The following is an 18,215-nucleotide window of genomic DNA, read 5'->3' on the forward strand; positions in this document are numbered from 1 at the left end:
GGAGAGAAAAAAAATGCTCGATCGGGATTGGCCATCAACAAAAAGCACATGGCGGCGGTGAAAAATATGTGTTTACCAAGCAGCAGCATGGCAACAGTACACTGTTTCGCAATACCTTGTGACTTGTGCCTTGTGTCAAGTGTTCGAAGGGCGGTAATTCCAGAGATGGAAACGACTATAGGAGCTTGAAAGAGAGAGGTAAGATGTCGGATGGTACCAGGTACCGAAGGATAAAGGTCTTGGATTTTATAGTTAAAGAAAAAACCCAAAAAATGATCCCTCCAGGCTAACGTTATTCCCCAAACTCTGTCATGATTACTTTGGCAAATGACCAAGTCTTGAGGGCATAGTTTTTACACACAGTGTCGTTGATGTAAGAATCGTGAATTCTATTTTTTCACTGATTTTTGTTTACTATTTTTGTTGTTTTCGATGGCTTTTGTTAACCTTCTCGTTTCTGCAGGTGACAACCAGCAGACGACTGCCATTTACAGGTGACGACCCAACGAGTGTTTGTTTTGGCACAGAAAAAAGGTAAGGTAACGGTTTTTATTTGCAGTTTTTAAAAGCGAATTCTGTTCAGTCCATTATATAACGTACGAAAAGAAACTATTTTTATGCATCTGGCAGACGGACATTTTATTTAAAATGAGTTCAAGGATGTGTATTTCGACGAATCTCGTGACTGGTGGAGTTTGTACTCGACCACTTCTTTTATCGGGAGTCTGTGCTATCACTGGCTATCACTGAATGCCCTTATCGAAGAACCATTGACACTTGGAAAAATATAGCAAATGGTTTGCACCTTTCGAGTCTGGTGTTTCCGCACAGCTGGAGTCGGGTTGGTCATTGTGCCACAAGTGTCTATTTATGACGACACACGCAGATATAGCTCAGGTTAATGGCTTTTAAAGTTACACAAATAGTGTTCGATATGAACCGAGGCTACGATACAATTTTTTTGAAACAACAAGTTGTATGGTGCAACTTCGTGCTCGTTACCAATTTAAACTTGACGTGTAATCAATCATTAAAAGTTTTCCCCTAAAGGCTGTAAATTGTTCCGCGAACTAGTAAAATAGTTTGGTTTCAAGGCCATTATTTAAATCTCGTGGGAGTTACTTAATTTACTTAAATTTATTAATTAACCCCTTCCTGATATTTTTAGCGTTCTCTTCCTCCCACCAGATTAAAAGGATGGCATTCTGTCTAGTCATGTTTGTTTCATCTTGCCTCAGGCCGTAATTGATTTAATTAGACTTTAAATGCATAGGAAGTAAAAAAATGTGACGCAATGCCAAATCAAAAACGCCATTCCTCACTCATCAATTGTCACAAGTTATTTTTCTGTTGTTTAAAATAAAAAGGAAGATATATTTCTGGCGAATAACTACATGCAGTGATTCGCTACATCCGGTACTTTTAACCAGAAACAAGAGGTTGCATCATCCGGTCACGCGGATATTATATTGAACGTGGACATGTTTATGCATCGAACGAAATTTGTTAAGTTGGCATTTTTGAAACCGTGAACGGATGTCTGAGCTGATCTCATCAAGAAGGAAAAAAACAATCGGCGTGGAAACCGGAGATTCATCATCACCTAATCTTTGAACACCGTGAAAAACAACGCGATGAGTCGTGCAGTAGCAACATGTTAAGGCCTTTCCCATCCCTTTAAAAAATATAAAAATGGGACACGAGTGGCGGTACAAAAGCCTAGATCCCCCCCTCCTTGCCCTCGCTCGTACACGCACAAGTCTCGGAAAGTTCTAGAACTCCGGACCCAGCGGGCGCGGTAAAATGGCTGGCGGCGAATAAAGCGCATACCAACGTGCTCACAGGCCACGGCAGAGTGAACGCGGCTAAACCCAATGAAAACCCCCCTCCCGTTCACAAAAAGAAGTGAAATAAAAACAAGTTTTCCAGTAAGCAACGTCGCAATAATAAATAGCTTCGGGGTTTCTCATATTCTGAGTCATGTACTTTTGAAATAGATTGACTCTTATTCTTAATTTCTCACCGATACGCTCTATATTATTCAACCTTATACCACAAAGTATTTTGATACAGCGTCTTGTTTTTGTTGCATCATCTTATTTCAATCTTTTGACTAACCGCACAAAATTATCTTTAGTCACAAAAATTTAAGATACGAACAAAAGTAACAGATTGGTTAATCTCAACTTAAAGCTGAAACGATATCAACAATTGTTTTATTATATAATGTCACACGATTTTAGATTGAGTTTTCTGGCATGGTTGCGTAACGTTTAACTGTAGTGCAAATTTGACCTAGAGTAGAGTTCTAAAATAAATTGCACTCTTTTTTATTATGTCTTATCGAAAGTATAAACTTCCAGGTATATATGTACATATATGTCAAAGAAAAGAAACTGTTTGGAATCTGTTTTTCCCTTTTCTGCCATGTTGGGACAATGGCGCCAAATACGGCGTACCAGTGCACCTAGATCGCGAAGGGAATCGTGAGCGTGAATTGGCGCGACAGGGCCCTCGGGCTGTTATGAAACTTGCAACCCAACTATGCATATTGCGGTTACGTGTATCATGTGCCAAACGTAATAAAAAGTGCGGATTTCTCTGAGATTCAGAGTTCCCTGACTTCAAGAGTTGATTCGCCGCTAACTGCGCAGTATGATTGAATATTAACGGGTGTATTAGACAACAACCCTGTAGTTGTATAAGAATTTTTTCTAATACGATAAGAAGAAGTTAATGTGAAAAACAGAATTTTATTTTACGTTTTTCTCTTTTGATTTGACCGGTGATTGGCATCGTCCTTATCAGATTGTTTGTTGCTGTTTCCTTTTTGTGTGTGTTGTTTCCATGCAACAGTCTACATATTTTAAATTTCTGTCTCATATCTACCAGTAGCGTATACAATATACAATAGCGGGTATTATCTGTTGAAACCTGAAATTAAAAAAAAAAAAAGACAACGCCCTTCGGTTCACGTTCAAACCTTGCCAAATGTCTCCCGACCTTCAATTTTTCCGTTGTGTTCCACAGAGGAAAAACAAAAAAGAGCTGGCTGGACTTTAGACCAATAATGGGAGTTGTTTACCAAGTTGAAAAAGCGTACATGTCATTATCAACACATTTCGAAAGCAAATTTAAATCTGACAATCGACGAATGTAGTGCCATCTATACGCCAAATAAGGTCTGTTGTTTTCATGTTGTTGTTGTTGTCGTTGAGTGAGCGGAACTTTTTGGTTTTCCTGTCTCTGGAAAAAATTGACATCCGAGGTCACGATTATTTTGAAAGGCAATATCAAATTGGTCTTTGTTGACTCTGTGTCAACACTCAACGTAACCCGGAAAATGATAAAAATTGGTGAATGAATATCAACGCAGAAATTTGGCCTCAGCCTCGCTATTGGTGTAACTCAATCGGTTTCGGTAGTATTTTGAAGTATGCGTAGTATTTTAAATGATTAATTTTAAGTATTATTGATATGACCATAAGTTAAAGAGAATGTCCAAGGCTGTAACCATAGGCAAGCAAATAATAACAAAGATTACGGAGGAGGTTCCAATCCGGTTTATTACTTTATTGATTGATAGAGAAGAGAAATGACCTTCAATGGGATCTATAGGTTGGTCTTTCTACTCCTTTAGCTCCTTTTACAACTGTTTTTGTCAGCTATCGCATATAGTTCCAAGTTTATGCCAGCCATGGGCTCACAGACAGGAACACGTATCACGCGGAAGTGGGATTCGGAACTGCATTTTTAGGTCAAGGTCTGCTCAAAGATCAAGATACAACGAAGTGTATACTATACTTAATTACACCTGCATGTTTTAATTCAAAGCTCCAACTCCAATCACGTATAGTTATAATTAATTTGGTTTACTTGGAAGTTGGAACTCTTACTTTTCCATTTTATTGTAACATTGATATTTGTATAATGAAGAATCCGAAGGTTTTTTTTAATTGATTGCAAAGGTACAATTATACCCAATTCTTAAATAAGACGTTTTAATCTTTCAACAATGTTATTCAGGGATTCCTACACAAAGGATGTAAATGCGGAAGAACAAGGCATTTTTACGGGAAATCTTTTAGGAACTTGAACTGGAAAGAAAAGATATAGCTAGGGTTTTTGTCGGTGTTCTCTATTCAGTTCTTGCAGTCTCAATAAATAACCTTGTGAATAACAAACTAATTTTTCGTAATGATAGCCTAAAACAGTACTTTTCAGTCGTTGGGGATACTTTCCTTGTCAATCGAAGAATCGTGTTCTTCTGTTACTTAACCGTACTTATTTTATCTCTTTGGAAGGTCGTATAAGCCAAGAGAAAATGAATTTTTCTAGACCGGTCTAGACAGTGGTATCAATCACGTATTTGAAATGTTTTTATCCTTGCCCTATAAGCTGGACAACATGTAATGCGTGTACAGCAGAAAACAATACAATAATTTAATCAATTTTTAGAACAATAATTGATTGAATTCTAATCTGCAGGCAGTCCAATGGCATTTCATTACTATTTACTAGCAATAACAGGACTGGCTGGCAGCCTTAGCATTACATTTCTTGGCATTGAAACTGAAATATAATTATTTAAATAAAAAAAATTGGCAAATGGATGACGTGTGCTAATTTACATAATTCTCGTCTATTTATAATTTTTCATTTTCCGTTATTTCGTTTTCTACGTTTGCATGCAACGCCGTAACAATATTTTCCAATGTTGTGACATTGCTAGTTAAGTCTTGTCTGCTAGGCAGTAGTAAACAAATATCCTATTCTTTTTCCATCCTGCAGGAAAGTCGGAAATTTAAGTTGATTTATTAGTTCAGTAGTCAACATGACTTCTCTTGAAAAACGAACTGTACAAATCTCTGAAAATGGTAAAACTGTTGGAGTTCCTGCACTGGTAAGTTTACATTAAATCCTAAAGAAAGATTTATTTTTACTCCCTTTTTTGAGACACTTGTAGAGTCCAAAGTGGGTTGAAAAGAGGAAATTTCTTCACTTTGTTTCTCCATCAACAATATCTAATGGGATTGACTTAAAAGACTGGTGTGAAATCACCCAGTTTTTAAAAAATGACCTTCATTGGCTATTGAAGCTTCCACATCACAAGTTGATCCAATTTTTTCTATTTTTATACTTTGTCATTTTAACTTAATAATCATCCTTATGCAGATTTTGGTCGCAGATCATATATGATAAACCTCTTAATGCCAGTTTAGTTTCATTTCTTCAAGAAGCCCCAAGGTTTTACTCAGAGGAAAAAGATGCATTGAAAGCTCTCCCTACCGCTTGGAAATTATTCAAGGAAACCCAGGACTTGGTGTTTCTTACCTTTGTACGCATGGCTACTCATAAGGAATCCAAAGTATTATATTTTACTATTCATCAGCTTTTTCCCTGTGTGTTCATTGATACATCAATTTTTAATAATAACACTTATCAAGGATTGTTACATCAGCCCTGAAATGTTTGGGAAGTTGATCTATGACAATTTCATCTTTGATGTTCCAAAAATGATGGACCTTTGTGTTCTCTATGGACCAACTAATTCTGTCCTGCTGAGCAAAATGTTTAAGAACATTTTTGTTAATCAACCCAAGTACAAGTATGACCTAGAAGAAACTGCCAAAGGCTTGGTTCAGGTGATGCGAAGCATTTTGTTTTTCTTAACCGCAAACGTTACATCATTTATACTGTTTGTCATCATTTTCAGGTTTTCCAACTCATTTTAGGTCAACTTGGTCTAGAGAGCAGTCAAGCTGCTGGAAGCATTCATTGTGGGCCATTGTCGGTTGAGGAGCTTGGTGAACTCGTCGTCTATACCCTGGATATTGCGGCAACTCTATGGTATTTCATTGACATTTATCCGGAAGCAGCGCCATTACTCATCGATGCAACTATCCAAAATCAGTATGTATTTATAAAAAACATTTTTTAAGAAGTGAAAAATTAACCTTTTTAAAAATGTTGAATTATTTTTGTAGGTTATCCGATTTTTATGAGAAGAGCATTCCTTCTTTGTGTCGCCAAATTGAAACTTTATCGCCAAATATGAAAGACAAAATGGTCCTTAACCTAAATTTGGCTCGCAAATTTCTCATCCAAATTTACAACGCGTTATTGCATTCCGGCTCTGTAAAGCTGCTTCTAGCACATAGGTCTCATTGTTCGTGCAAATTTTAATTGTTTCTCACGTTCACGTAATTTTCCATTGTAGTCATGATGACCCTTCATGGGATAGAGAACAACCTGTGGAACTGTGGTTGGATTGGCTAACCTGTTTAGTTTCAGAGCGGCAACGTCACTTCATCATAGATTATAACTTGATTTTTCAAGTGCAAGATGACATTGATCTAATTACCCAACTGGGTATTCAAATGTAAGTCATTACCGTTTACTACACGTTTAATGATTAGTCAGTAAAACCAATTTATTTTACAGGGATAGCACGAGGGTGGAATACATTAAGCTAGGTCTGAAGGAATTTAGAGTGGAATTTGGTTTGTCTTTGACACCAGCAAGTCTAAGATCATCTGATGGCGGCGTGGATCCCGCGAAGATTAGTGCGCTTATTCTTCAAGTAAAGGAACTTTTGCCTGACCTTCACGAAAGCTTTATTCGGGTGAGTCTTCGTATACATATACACCTTCCAACATTTATTTAATGAAATCTCGTGCATCGATCTTAATATTGATTATTATGGATAGGTCTGTTTGAAGCATTACGATTACAACCCGGAAGCCGTTATCAACGCTGTATTAGAAGACAATTTACCGCCTCACTTAAACGAAGGTCATAACATACCTGACCAGCAGCAGCCAATTCCAGAACCTTTTGTGGCTTTTGACGAACAAACTGATATATCCAAGAAAAATCGAACCAAGTATGATACTAAATGGTTAATGGTAAAACTTCTTCGTTTATTTTAATTTTATGACAAACGAAATTTTTCAGAACCGTTCATTTCAATGAAATGCGGGAGCTTTTGAACGACAAGCAGGACATGAAACATATTATCCTCGATCGTGTAGACGAACAACTTGCTGCCGAAGTATGTATTTTGTTGTTTTAGTTTCAACCGTTTCAATGATTCTACTTTATCAATTAGTATGAAGATGAATACGATGACACCTACGATGGACATGCTGTTGGTTCTGAAGAGCCAGATGCACACACCGGAGAAGATGAATTACGCAGATCATTTGTTGTACCTCGTATTTTACGACCGAAAATGGAGGAAGAATCGGAAGAAGAAGAAGAGAATTACAATCAGACTGAAGAAAAGCCTAGGGATCACTTTGTAACAAATCCAGAAGAAATGCGAGCTCTAGCCGAGCAAAGGCGATTGAGCAGACGTGGCAATTACAGACCCGGCCCTGCACCTTCGCAGCGAAACGTTGTTGGTAATAGAGCGTTAATTGTTTTCAGTGGTAAAATATTTTTAAATTCGAATATGGTTGTGATTTAGGTGGACCACGAGGTCAAGGGCAGGAGAAGGAAACTATCGTGGCTCGACGACACAAAACTGAAAATAAGACACGAGGAGCAAATCATAATAGAAGATATATGGCAGATAGGAAGAGACGTGAATTTTAGTGCCGATTTGGGGAGCTTCTTGTTTATCAATTATTAAGGACAACACAGTCACTTGTTCAACAGGGAAACGCTCAGTAAAATGAGGGAATTTTGAGAAAGTGAATAAAATAGTGTTTCTTTCAAACTATTTACGAAATAATGCAGGATTTCTATTCGGTGTGCAAAGTTTGTTACTTCCAACAGCTTCAAGGACGGATACTTCCATCAGGGCACTAGACGATTCAACTATAAAGAAAAACATCAATTAATCTTTTCGTTGGATTGAATTGAATTTTTTAAAATTATCACCTCGTGCAGACATAGGCGAATGAATAATTTTAGCTGAGTTCGTCGTATTTCTGGGGATTTGAATGCGACCGTGATGTTTCATAACTGTAGGTGTGGGACCCCTTTCCATTAACTTTCCTATTTTTCCTCCTGCTCCTGGCATTGTATGCGGAGAACGAGCAGGTCTCTCCTCAATCTAAAAATAAAGAAAACATTTTGATATCTTTTCGAAATTTCATAGAGAAAACCAAGTTTACCAGAGTGGCAGCAGCTTCGTGTACAACGCAAGGAAGGACTGGTTTAAAATCAGCAAAGTTGTTTGCTTCAAGACGATTCTCCTTGGATGAAGCATTGCTGCTTTTTGGTGTCCGAGCTACACTCCAGCGGCCGTCTTTGTTCTTAATGGCAACCGGCACTGGTTTGACCATGGGACTACTGTGTATCTGCTTCTTTTTCTGAGCCGAACGAACATTTTCAATTAATATTGGTTCCGGCAAACTGCGAATGTACATTCCAACAGGACTTTCAGCAACCGTGTTCTTATTGGGTCGCACGTTTGGTTTCGTCGCAGATCTCTTCACACTCTCATTTTGAATAGGTGTTGAGCGGTGTTTCACGCCCAAACCAGACGGTGTCTTTATGGGAGTTTCCACATTGTGGGAAGAAGAAGGCACAGGCATTGATGCGAGGGTCAGGCTATTGTTGACCATTGGAGGAGCTTTCTTTACGGGTGTTTCTAGAGTCGAATCAGCTAAAAACAGACAATCCATTTCTTTTGCCAATGCTTCCACTGATTTCGTTATTCTTTCTTCAACGGCGCAAGCTATGATTTTTTTGCCAGGAGATTTTGCTGTTGACATCTCTGGATTAATTTTCTTGTTTACAACATCTTCAATGATCTGATCTTCATTCTTAAATATCTTGCAATCTTCTTCTTCATTTACCCTTTTAATAAATCAAAAGAATTATCACTTGTAAGCGCGAAACAGGCAGATTGCTTACGTTTACCTGATATCTTGGAAATGGTGGGTGGAGGAAGGAGCCGTAATAATGGAATTTTCTTTGTTGTCAGATTTGCTCACCCTATAATTTTATGGAATACCTTTCATTAATTACTTTATATATTTAAAAAATAATAATAAAGCAGAAAAACCTTGTTGTATACTCCACAACTCCCGAAGAATGACGACAAATGCCTAGAAATTAAACAACGTTACCAAATTGCTCCAACAACAACAAAATTTGGGATGAATAAGTGACCTAGTTCTGGAATATCTTCTCCACGCTCCAGTTTTTCTGCAAGTAAGAGCATCCTTTCTTGGATTTCCCATGTGTCATTCAGCTCTTCAGTTCCAGAAATTTCATTTTGACTTGTTTCAATCGCTGATTCAGACTGAAGTTCTTCACATGGTTGACTAATGCTTGATTCAGAAAAAGACTCCACATAGTGTTGTTCTGTCAATGATTCAGATAATGAATCAACACTGTCTGGATGATCAAGATTCACCACCTCAAATGAAACTTGTTTAGTTCCATCTTCAGCTGAAGTGCGGCAACTAGTGAAAGATTCCTCTGTTGTATCTGCATCCAAACCATAGACTTCAATGATAGCTTTGTCATTCATTTCGTTTCTGTGGACTTGATCTTTGAAGGCTTCCCATTCATGAAACGTCATACCCCTTTTAGAAATCTCTGCTATTTCACTATACATATAAAAATTGTGAATGTTTTGTTATCTGTTCATCTTTGCAATGTTCATAAATTGATTGTTACCATGGGTGAAGTGTCTTCCTAGGTAATGGTTTCTAAAAAGGAAAAAAAAAATAATTTATTGTTTATCAGTCTTTTCTTCTTTTTTCTTAGAATTATACCCTTATTTCTTTTTCTTTTTCAGTAACGGGACCAAAAAAAACTTCATTGTCCAAAAAACACTCAACTTCATCATCTGAATGTTTAACCTCCAATTCCTCTATGTCAGTCATCTTGTATTGATGATCAAATGCACTTTCACTTAAACTTAAAAACTTAGGTAAAGAAACTAAAAAACAAAGTGATTTCCCAGAGAACTCTTACGACCTACTGTCTCTTAGTAGTTATAGTACTGACAATTTTTCAATTTGAAAAGTGACGGTTTTCAGCCACAGCTGACTCGACTATCAACGTTGGATTGAAATTGAATAACCAATCAAATGAGAAGGTTCCTACTCGACACCATTGCCATTTTTCAGTTATTTTCATATTTTTGGAATTGAAAATGAAGTAATTTTATCAGTATTCAATTAAATTCTTATTATTTTCTGTTAACTTCTTTTTACATGACAGCAAACCAAAATCAGTTCGAAACTCAATCGAAATTCCAACCGTGTTCGCCATTTGTTTGTAAATCTTGGGCATACGTTATGTCAGAAAGGTGAGAGCACTTCCAAGGCACTTCATTCATTGACAATTTGACATGACACACATTCTTGAATGCAGCGAAATTAAAAGACAACAAAAATCTTACGATTTAAGATAATTACTCTAAATTTGAATTAAAATAAACTAAGCGAGTTTTCTTTGCATTTTTATAGCAATTTGAAGGAAATTTATCTATGTTGCACTTGCAATTTCAATCAATATGTATAATCAATAGTCGAAGTCAACTGCCGACTGCGAACAAAAGTGACATAAGATTTGCATGAGTATGTTGATTATTAGAGCTGCTTCTGAATTTCGACGGTAAGTTTTGTTAAGTAGTGAAGGGTAAAAAGTGTGCTTTGGTGAAGGAAGTGTCACATTGACACTTTGCTTTATGGTTGTAACACAATGTCATAGTAAAGCTTGATGGAAACAAACTAAAAATTGAAAGACTTTATTTAAAAATAGTTTTGACTTTGATTTATTACTTCACCACAATTCAAATAGTAAAATTATTAATTTTTATTTTTTCAGAAAATGTTGATTTGTGTTTTGTGCGCTACACCATCGGTAGATGTCGCGTAGAAACCTCATCTGAAAAAAAAAAATAGTGCTATCCCGTTATTGGAACGCAGTGGCGTATACGCAGTCTTGTATATGACCTGTTGAAGAACCAGAGTTGAGAACTTTCTCTGGAAGTTAAACCGGAGAAACGCGCTGTTGCTGACGGAATTACAACGTCTAGGTAAGTTCATTTTCTAATTTTCTCTAGTGGTTTTCCAATAGAATCTTAATTATAAATCTTGCAATAAGTTGATTCAAAGTTCTGGTTAAAATCATTTTCAAATGATCACTGACAGTTTTAGAAATCAGTGGCCCAAAAAATCTTGGCTGCAGCGACAAGTTTGTTATTTTGGGGCACACGAACAAAGAACCGAGGTTTCATAAGATTTGTTGCATAGCTCCGTTATGTTGAGCAAATCAGCAAAATGTCGGGTTTTTTTTCCATCTGTGTCTTTTTGCATTATTCACTGTGTAAAGAATTGCACGGAAGTCCTTCAAATCGTATATATTTTAACTAACAGACTCCGGATATGGATAAATAATAGAATGTCGATTTCACATTTCCCTTTGCCCTGGTTTCTTTTGTCTGTAAACAACTACAAGGAACTTTGCTTGTTGCATTGTGTTAAGAATGAAAATCTTTTCAAGTGTTGAAAACTTTTTGTGTGTAGAGAGGTGTGTATACAATTTTAAGGCTCTATTCCTGAAGAAAGAAAACCCTGTAGGGATACCAATTTCTAATTTCTCTCTGTACACCAATGAGATTTCAGGTAATAACAAGGATACGCACGTACATAATACGAAAAGAAAGCGTGAGTGGTCAGTGAATTTCAGTCCCCGATTGCTGTTATAGCCGTTTTTCCTTAAAAAGTTGAAATTTCCCTCTCTTGTGTGAGTCCGTGCGAGTCTGCGCACACAATTTGTAATTTGAACTGCTTGGAAAAAGGGCTGATTCCACCACATGTGAAATCAAAATATAGCCAGGTGAGATGGGCGTTTTCCGTTATGGATATCAACGATCTTTTAACACGAGGAAAATGACCCAGTATTATACGTATAAATATGCGATTCAATATTGTCTTTGGTGTGTGTTTCGTTCTCAATAACCGGTGTGTCCGCGGCTAGTGGTTTTCCTAGTTTAATGCACTGGTTGTTGAATTTATTCAAGGGAAATCCTGTTAGGTCTGGATCATATGCCCATAGTTGAATGAATGAACTTTCAATAGGTGTTTTGACGTATTAAAATTCGGGACGTGTTCATTTCTCTTATTTATACCAAGACATTATCGTGTGGAAGCCTAGTTTTATTATGTTGACTGAATTTTAAACACTTTGTGCGAACGTTAAAGTCGTAAATTAATTTAACCTTTTATCTCATCGTTAGCATAGCTATAAGTGTGCAGGTATTTCTGATTGTGTACACTTTTTTAAACAGTATTTAGCTATAGATGACTGTAAATCGTTAAATTGAAAAAAGGTGTGTTAGAGTAACACCAGAAATTATTTTAAACGTAAAAATGAAAGTTGGAAATCAAAGAAAACTCGAGGCTATAAATATAACGTTGCTCTTTTCAAGAAATGTAATTATTGTTTTTTTTCTTTCTTTCTCTTAGCACTTGAAATTTTTCACAGCATGATGAGAACTTCCAACCTTCTGCGCTGGACAAACAACACGAAAAATGGCAGCAATAACAAAAGCAACAACAAAAATTGGATTCACACACCGGAATCTCTCATGCATGGCCACATTGCCTACCTAGTCAAGGTAAATAGGGATAACATGATTTGCAATTGTGATGTGAAACCACATTAAATGCCATTCCCTCGATTCCCAACCACTTGTAGTTTTTGGGAAACACGGATGTTGAACATCCTAAAGGAATTGAAGTAGTGAAAGAAGGCATTCGCAAGCTGCGCTTTTCTCAACAGCTTCGCAAAGCCGAAGGCCAACGAACCCCAAAAGTTGAGTTGACCGTCTCTGTTGATGGTGTCGCTATTCAGGAACCTAAAGGAAAAGTATGTTCACTATCCGTTAAATTGTTAACTGTTTATTTTTTAAAACATGAAAGCTAACTTTCTCACATTATCTCATGATTTGACAGCGAATTCTTCATCAATATCCTCTTCATCGTATTTCGTACTGTGCGGACGATAAGGCTGAAAAGAAATTTTTTAGTTTCATTGCTAAAGAAGAGGATTCTGAAAAGCACACATGTTTCGTTTTCGTGAGCGATAAATTAGTAAGTTTAAGTTTTTTGGGATTCTATTTACAACTTATGTTAATGGGCATTTTCTTTAAGGCTGAGGAAATCACTTTGACGATTGGCCAAGCTTTTGATTTAGCTTACCGCCGATTTCTGGAGAGCAGTGGAAGAGAAGTTGAAGGACGTCGACAAGTGAGTCAACTGCAAGAAAAACTTGATAACTTGGAACGCCAAAATCAAGTTCTTCGTCGTCGTCTTCTCGAGTTGAGCAACTTGGTTGACAATAACAAGTTGGCCGGATTTTTGGAAACTGAAGGGGTAAATAAGCGTGTACTTGTGCACTTGGTAGTGGTAGGTCGGCAGCTGCTAGTCTTACAATTTGTTGTTGTAAGAGTCAGAGAACTCAGATCAAACGACGCGTAGCCTCTCATATGATTCGTGAACAATCTTTAAAGCAATAATGTGATTTTATTAGGTTACAAATGTATTGGATGTGTCCATCGACTCCGACAATTTGTCTTCATTGAACGGATCAAGTACTAACCGGTCGACTAATGGTGGAAACCAGGACGAAACGTTAATCAACTTTCATTCGAATGAAAGACCCAATACGGTGCAGCAAATTAACAACCAATACCCGAATCTTCCTCCAGTTCCACCGCGATCCTTTGAAGCCAAAGGAATTAAATCGTAACTTCAATTTGAATGAAATTTAAATACAGTGTGTATAATATTAACGGATTCGTTTCGGCCTAAAGTGATGTCGTAGGAGCAGAAGATCTCTTCGGGGAAAGTGATGACGACTTTGATCCTCGCGCCAGCGACACAATTATCAACAATAATGCACGCAACGTTACCATAGATATGCCTTTGGGTAACATTAACTTGTACATAGTTATACGTTACTCTGAATTTGACAATTGCATTTGATTGTGTAGGATTCCTTTCAACGTTACAACCCAAAATCGAAAAGAAAAACGAAAACACTTCGAACGAGAAAGACATTTTTGGAGCGGAGCCGTTTGGAGATAGCAGTACCGACCCCTTTGGGATGGCTGATTTCGGGCGAGTAGTGTCTCAAACCGACCAAGAAATGAATTTGAATACGGGGGTTTTGAATCGCCGCATGACTGAAATGCAAGAAGGTTTCACCCGAGGAATTTCGTTTGAGGGTGATGATTTTAACTTGGAAAGCCTCGACAAATTCGATCCCCTACGTCTGTAAAAGAGCCGTGTAAAAGAAGTAGTGGTCTACTTGCAAATTGGAGAAAAAAAAAGAACGATACGACGCATTTAAAGCCCCCCCAAAAAAGCTAAAGAAAGGGTTCTTGCATTCCAAAAGGTTAACAATCATTATAGTAGAGTTATTTCTAATAGCGTCATGCCATGCAGTGTTGGTCATGTCGTTGATTAGTTAACCGCTGTTTACTCTACCTTTTTTTATTATTGGTGACATATTCCCCTATTTTTGCTATACATTCCTTGAAGCATTTTTACAGCACTGAGAAGAAAATTGCTTCCAGCGACAGCGAAAATGTACATTGGTTGTCACACTATAGGTCAATGGGCCCATTATTTTTTATCGGTGGGACGCCATGTAAAGAAACTCCTCGACTTCGCTGTTGTGCTTTTACTAACGTTGTAGCTTTACTTTATTCCAAACCTTTAAAAGTTGGATAACATCAGTATTGACTGACATTTTAAAATTTTAAACCAATAAGACATCACGGTTACAGAACAATCTACATAGGACGCATGTCTCTTTACTTTTTATTATGTACTATTGCAAAACGATCTAATATCATGTGAAAAACCGAAGGTTCTAAGAAAACGAAATATATATTTAGCAACCTTACAAGGTTAATTTGGTTACTTTCCATGGGTTGTTTGAATTTTCATAGATAACACTGTACTTATTACTCACTCTCGATGCTTTATGAAATGTTATCAAGAACTCAATACAAAATTATACTGTGAGTCTGTGACTGTTGCGTGCATTCATTGCATCAATGCTTGCCTCCTCATCAATTCGGAAAGGGCATTGATTTTGAACTTATAATATTTAAAACAAATGTTTACTTGCTTAAATAAAATTACTTGTATCTTATTTACATAATTAGATAATTACATTATTTTATATCAGTAATATCACTTCTTTTGAATTTCATCTCTCAACACTTGTACTTTTCCCACTTGGCAACTTCTCCTACCTAATTTTGATTTTGCCGGACTTTTTAGCAGACGAACGCCTAAAAAAATTCGAAAACAAAGCAACAAACGTTTCATCGAGTCAAATTGCGTCGTTATTAGTGGTTTCCTCAGGGATTGTTCTATTATTAGTAAGATTACTTGCAAACAATAATTAATTAACAACAACATGGCACACAATCATGTTCATGGACATCACTGTGAATGCAGCCAAGAAACCAAAACTGACGATTTAGCTGTACTTTATAATTTGTACTCCAGAATTGACCTGCATAATTTGGAATGTCTGAATGAAAGCATAGAAAATTCTGGGAAAAGCGTTTTTCGACCATGGGATGAACGTCTTGATAGTGACAGAGTAATACTCACATTTTCTCCTATCTATAAATTGAGTCTAAAATGTTGTTTCCCCTTAGTTTGTTGAGAGTGATGCAGATGAAGAGCTGTTGTTTAATATTCCGTAGGTGTAATGTTAGCCTACTACAGATTTTGATTTGCAATTAAGTTTTTTCTAAACTATGTGACTTGCAGGTTCACAGGTAATGTGAAATTGAAAGGGCTGATCATTATGGGAGGAGATGAAGGAACACATCCATCAGTAGTTCGTTTGTAAGTAAAATATGTAGTTATTTTTCTTGAACCCTTTTATAATGTAACACATAATTCAGATTCAAGAACAGACCTCATATGACTTTTGATGAGGCAGCTAGCCCTGCTGATCAAGAGCTAAATCTTGTAGAAGACTTTAATGGGACTACAGAATATGCTACAAAGTAATTTTGAATTCTTTTTATTTAAAACATAATTAAATTGTTTTGTGTGTTTTTGGTAGGATAGTTAAATTTTCTTCTGTTTACCATTTGACACTCCATTTCCCTAAAAACCATGGTGCAGACACAACAAAGATCCTTTTCATTGGCCTTAAGGGAGATTGGTCAGAAGGCCACAGACATGGAGTAACTCTATGCACTTATGAAGCCACCCCTTCAATGGCAGATCATAAAGACAAAATTATTGAAACCACTAATATGGATGTGTAGATGGTTGCCTTAATATTTTTACGATAATTGTTTGAAGGGAAAATTGTCATTGCAAAAACTTCGAGGATTACCATCGTACGTTTGAACTAAATGGAAAAGTGTGTTGATTCCAACGGAAAGGGGTACGCGCTTAGAGTGGGAGTTTCTATTTTGCACTTTCTCTGCGCGTTTACCCTCCGCCCATTCCCTGTGTCGTGTGAATCGATCACTTGGTTATTCTGATAGACTGATACAAATGTCTAATCTCTAAATTAATTGTTCTTATTTCATTCATTTTCTTTTTAGTGTGTTGTGCTACTGTTTTTGTAGTCTGGAAATGAGATGCAATCATTCAAATCACAATTTTTCCCTTCATCACTTCAACTTTTCTTCCTGATGAAGTAGTGACTGATGAATCAAGACGGTGGATGCTGCACGCGGGTTCGCGCTTTCCATATCCACCCCCCACCCCCCATTTCTTTCTTACCTTTGCCAAATTGCCATGGCAGCCTAGCTACGCGCCAAGCAGACGAACTTTCCAGTTGATTTCCAGTTAGTTCAATTGTTTTAGTGCGCAATAGTAGTTGGTCTTACTGTCTTACAAGAGTTTGAGCTCGGACGAATAAGTGGAGCTGTCGTCTTTTAAAAAACCAACTTTTGAATGAGCCTGAATTAAAATGGCAGCTCTAATACGTACAAAAGTGGAGCTTTTCTATGATGTCGTTTCCCCATACAGTTGGTTTGGATTTGAGGTAAGATAGACGTATTTAACCTCGAAAGTTTTACAGCATGTTTCTAATTCACAAATTATATTTTTCTTGAAGGCGTTATGTCGGTATCGGTCGCATTGGAAAATGGATCTAGTTCTTCGGCCATTTTTCCTAGGAGGAGTAATGAAAGAAACAGGCAACAGGCCACCAATGATGGTTCCATCTAAAGGCTTGTACATGCAAAAAGATCTTTTAAGAAATGCTGCTTACTTTGGAATTCCATTGAAGTTAATAGAGGTATGTTGTCTTGTTTGATAATTTTTACAATTCCTGATATTTTGAACAACCACTGGACATAACCTTTTTAAACAATATAAGTAATAAATTATTCAATTAGGATCCTTTTAATGTAATGATTGAGAAGGGAACTTTGAGAGCTCAAAGATTTCTTACTGCTATTGCTCACGAACACCCCGAACATGTTGAGGGTGTTTCGCGCGAACTTTGGACTAGAATTTGGTCAAGAGTGAGTGAAATGGGTCTGTTTTAAAATTACTTACAAAAAAATTATATATATGTTATACACAGGGGGAAGATATTGTAGAAAATGAAAGTTTGCGTCTTGCTGCAAAGGCAGCAAACATGAAAGATTTTGACATTCAAAAATGTTTCAAGTTGATGGATGATTCCACTGTGAAATTGGCTTTAAAGAAATCTACCGAAGACGCCATTGAGCGTGGGGTATATCTGTTATTTAAATTGCATCCCCTAAACTTTCGATTCCTCCTTTAACAATAATTGATAAATTTACTTATTTACAGAACATCACATTAAATATATATGCATTGATAATATTAGGCTTTTGGCGCACCTACCATTGTTGTTCACTCAAAGGATAACCCGGAAATGTTTTTCGGCTCGGACCGTTTTCCTTTGATTGCGCAAATGATGAATGAAGAATGGAAAGGTCCTTTTCCAGAGTAGAAAACTTCTCAAATTTTTAAATATTGATTAGTAAAAGATAAAAAGAAGTGTACAGAAGTATTAGCTTTAGCCTTTTTTTTTTTTGATTAATATTCTTGCCCTTGGAAATTTGTGATTAAAGACATCAGTTTGATAATAAAATGTAATATGGTAGATTTTACTATGAATAGTAACCTCAACATTTGTTCAAATACAATGGTCTGTAATATAGCGCTTAATTGCGACTAAACTAGAAACTAGAATTAATATCTAAGGCCGAACAT

General features: G+C 36.8%; 5 protein-coding genes across 8 annotated transcripts; 4 read left to right on the forward strand and 1 right to left on the reverse strand.

Annotated features, from left to right (window-relative positions):
- Positions 1–89: 89 nt before the first annotated feature.
- Positions 90–7,726, forward strand: LOC124192029 (activating signal cointegrator 1 complex subunit 2-like). Of its 3 annotated transcripts, XM_046585169.1 has the most exons (14): positions 90–198; positions 464–534; positions 4,792–4,903; positions 4,967–5,112; positions 5,176–5,368; positions 5,448–5,645; positions 5,717–5,913; positions 5,988–6,161; positions 6,221–6,382; positions 6,445–6,625; positions 6,711–6,886; positions 6,958–7,054; positions 7,112–7,406; positions 7,472–7,726. In XM_046585169.1, the coding sequence occupies exons 3-14, from the start codon at positions 4,835–4,837 to the stop codon at positions 7,597–7,599; spliced, it is 2,016 nt and encodes a 671-aa protein (XP_046441125.1). In that variant the 5' UTR covers positions 90–198; positions 464–534; positions 4,792–4,834; the 3' UTR covers positions 7,600–7,726. The 3 variants fall into 3 exon arrangements, with proteins under 3 accessions (XP_046441125.1, XP_046441126.1, XP_046441124.1); XM_046585170.1 differs by lacking the exons at positions 90–198; positions 464–534 and adding an exon at positions 785–3,182; XM_046585168.1 differs by lacking the exons at positions 90–198; positions 464–534 and having other exon boundaries at positions 4,712–4,903.
- Positions 6,903–10,305, reverse strand: LOC124192032. The gene is made up of 8 exons (XM_046585173.1): positions 9,738–10,305; positions 9,640–9,671; positions 9,127–9,569; positions 9,020–9,062; positions 8,875–8,949; positions 8,124–8,811; positions 7,888–8,062; positions 6,903–7,824 (listed from the first exon to the last, which is right to left on the reverse strand). Exons 1-8 carry the CDS (start codon positions 9,846–9,848, stop codon positions 7,724–7,726), a joined length of 1,668 nt encoding a protein of 555 aa, XP_046441129.1. The 5' UTR covers positions 9,849–10,305; the 3' UTR covers positions 6,903–7,723.
- LOC124192033 (PTB domain-containing engulfment adapter protein 1-like) lies at positions 10,301–15,008 on the forward strand. The gene is made up of 9 exons (XM_046585174.1): positions 10,301–10,584; positions 10,798–11,008; positions 12,441–12,592; positions 12,673–12,843; positions 12,930–13,067; positions 13,128–13,349; positions 13,507–13,721; positions 13,790–13,905; positions 13,970–15,008. The coding sequence occupies exons 3-9, from the start codon at positions 12,461–12,463 to the stop codon at positions 14,254–14,256; spliced, it is 1,281 nt and encodes a 426-aa protein (XP_046441130.1). The 5' UTR covers positions 10,301–10,584; positions 10,798–11,008; positions 12,441–12,460; the 3' UTR covers positions 14,257–15,008.
- A 289-nt stretch (positions 15,009–15,297) lies between these two features.
- On the forward strand, positions 15,298–16,530 carry LOC124192038 (PITH domain-containing protein 1-like). The gene is made up of 5 exons (XM_046585181.1): positions 15,298–15,597; positions 15,656–15,699; positions 15,771–15,848; positions 15,908–16,012; positions 16,072–16,530. The coding sequence occupies exons 1-5, from the start codon at positions 15,409–15,411 to the stop codon at positions 16,277–16,279; spliced, it is 624 nt and encodes a 207-aa protein (XP_046441137.1). The 5' UTR covers positions 15,298–15,408; the 3' UTR covers positions 16,280–16,530.
- A 149-nt stretch (positions 16,531–16,679) lies between these two features.
- On the forward strand, positions 16,680–18,160 carry LOC124192037 (glutathione S-transferase kappa 1-like). Of its 2 annotated transcripts, none has more exons than XM_046585179.1 (5): positions 16,680–17,010; positions 17,083–17,265; positions 17,366–17,494; positions 17,557–17,709; positions 17,827–18,160. In XM_046585179.1, exons 1-5 carry the CDS (start codon positions 16,936–16,938, stop codon positions 17,950–17,952), a joined length of 666 nt encoding a protein of 221 aa, XP_046441135.1. In that variant the 5' UTR covers positions 16,680–16,935; the 3' UTR covers positions 17,953–18,160. The 2 variants fall into 2 exon arrangements, with proteins under 2 accessions (XP_046441135.1, XP_046441136.1); XM_046585180.1 differs by having other exon boundaries at positions 16,815–17,010; positions 17,790–18,112.
- Positions 18,161–18,215: the final 55 nt, after the last annotated feature.

The sequence above is a fragment of the Daphnia pulex genome, chromosome 4 (assembly GCF_021134715.1).
Source record: "Daphnia pulex isolate KAP4 chromosome 4, ASM2113471v1".
NCBI lineage: Eukaryota > Metazoa > Arthropoda > Branchiopoda > Diplostraca > Daphniidae > Daphnia > Daphnia pulex.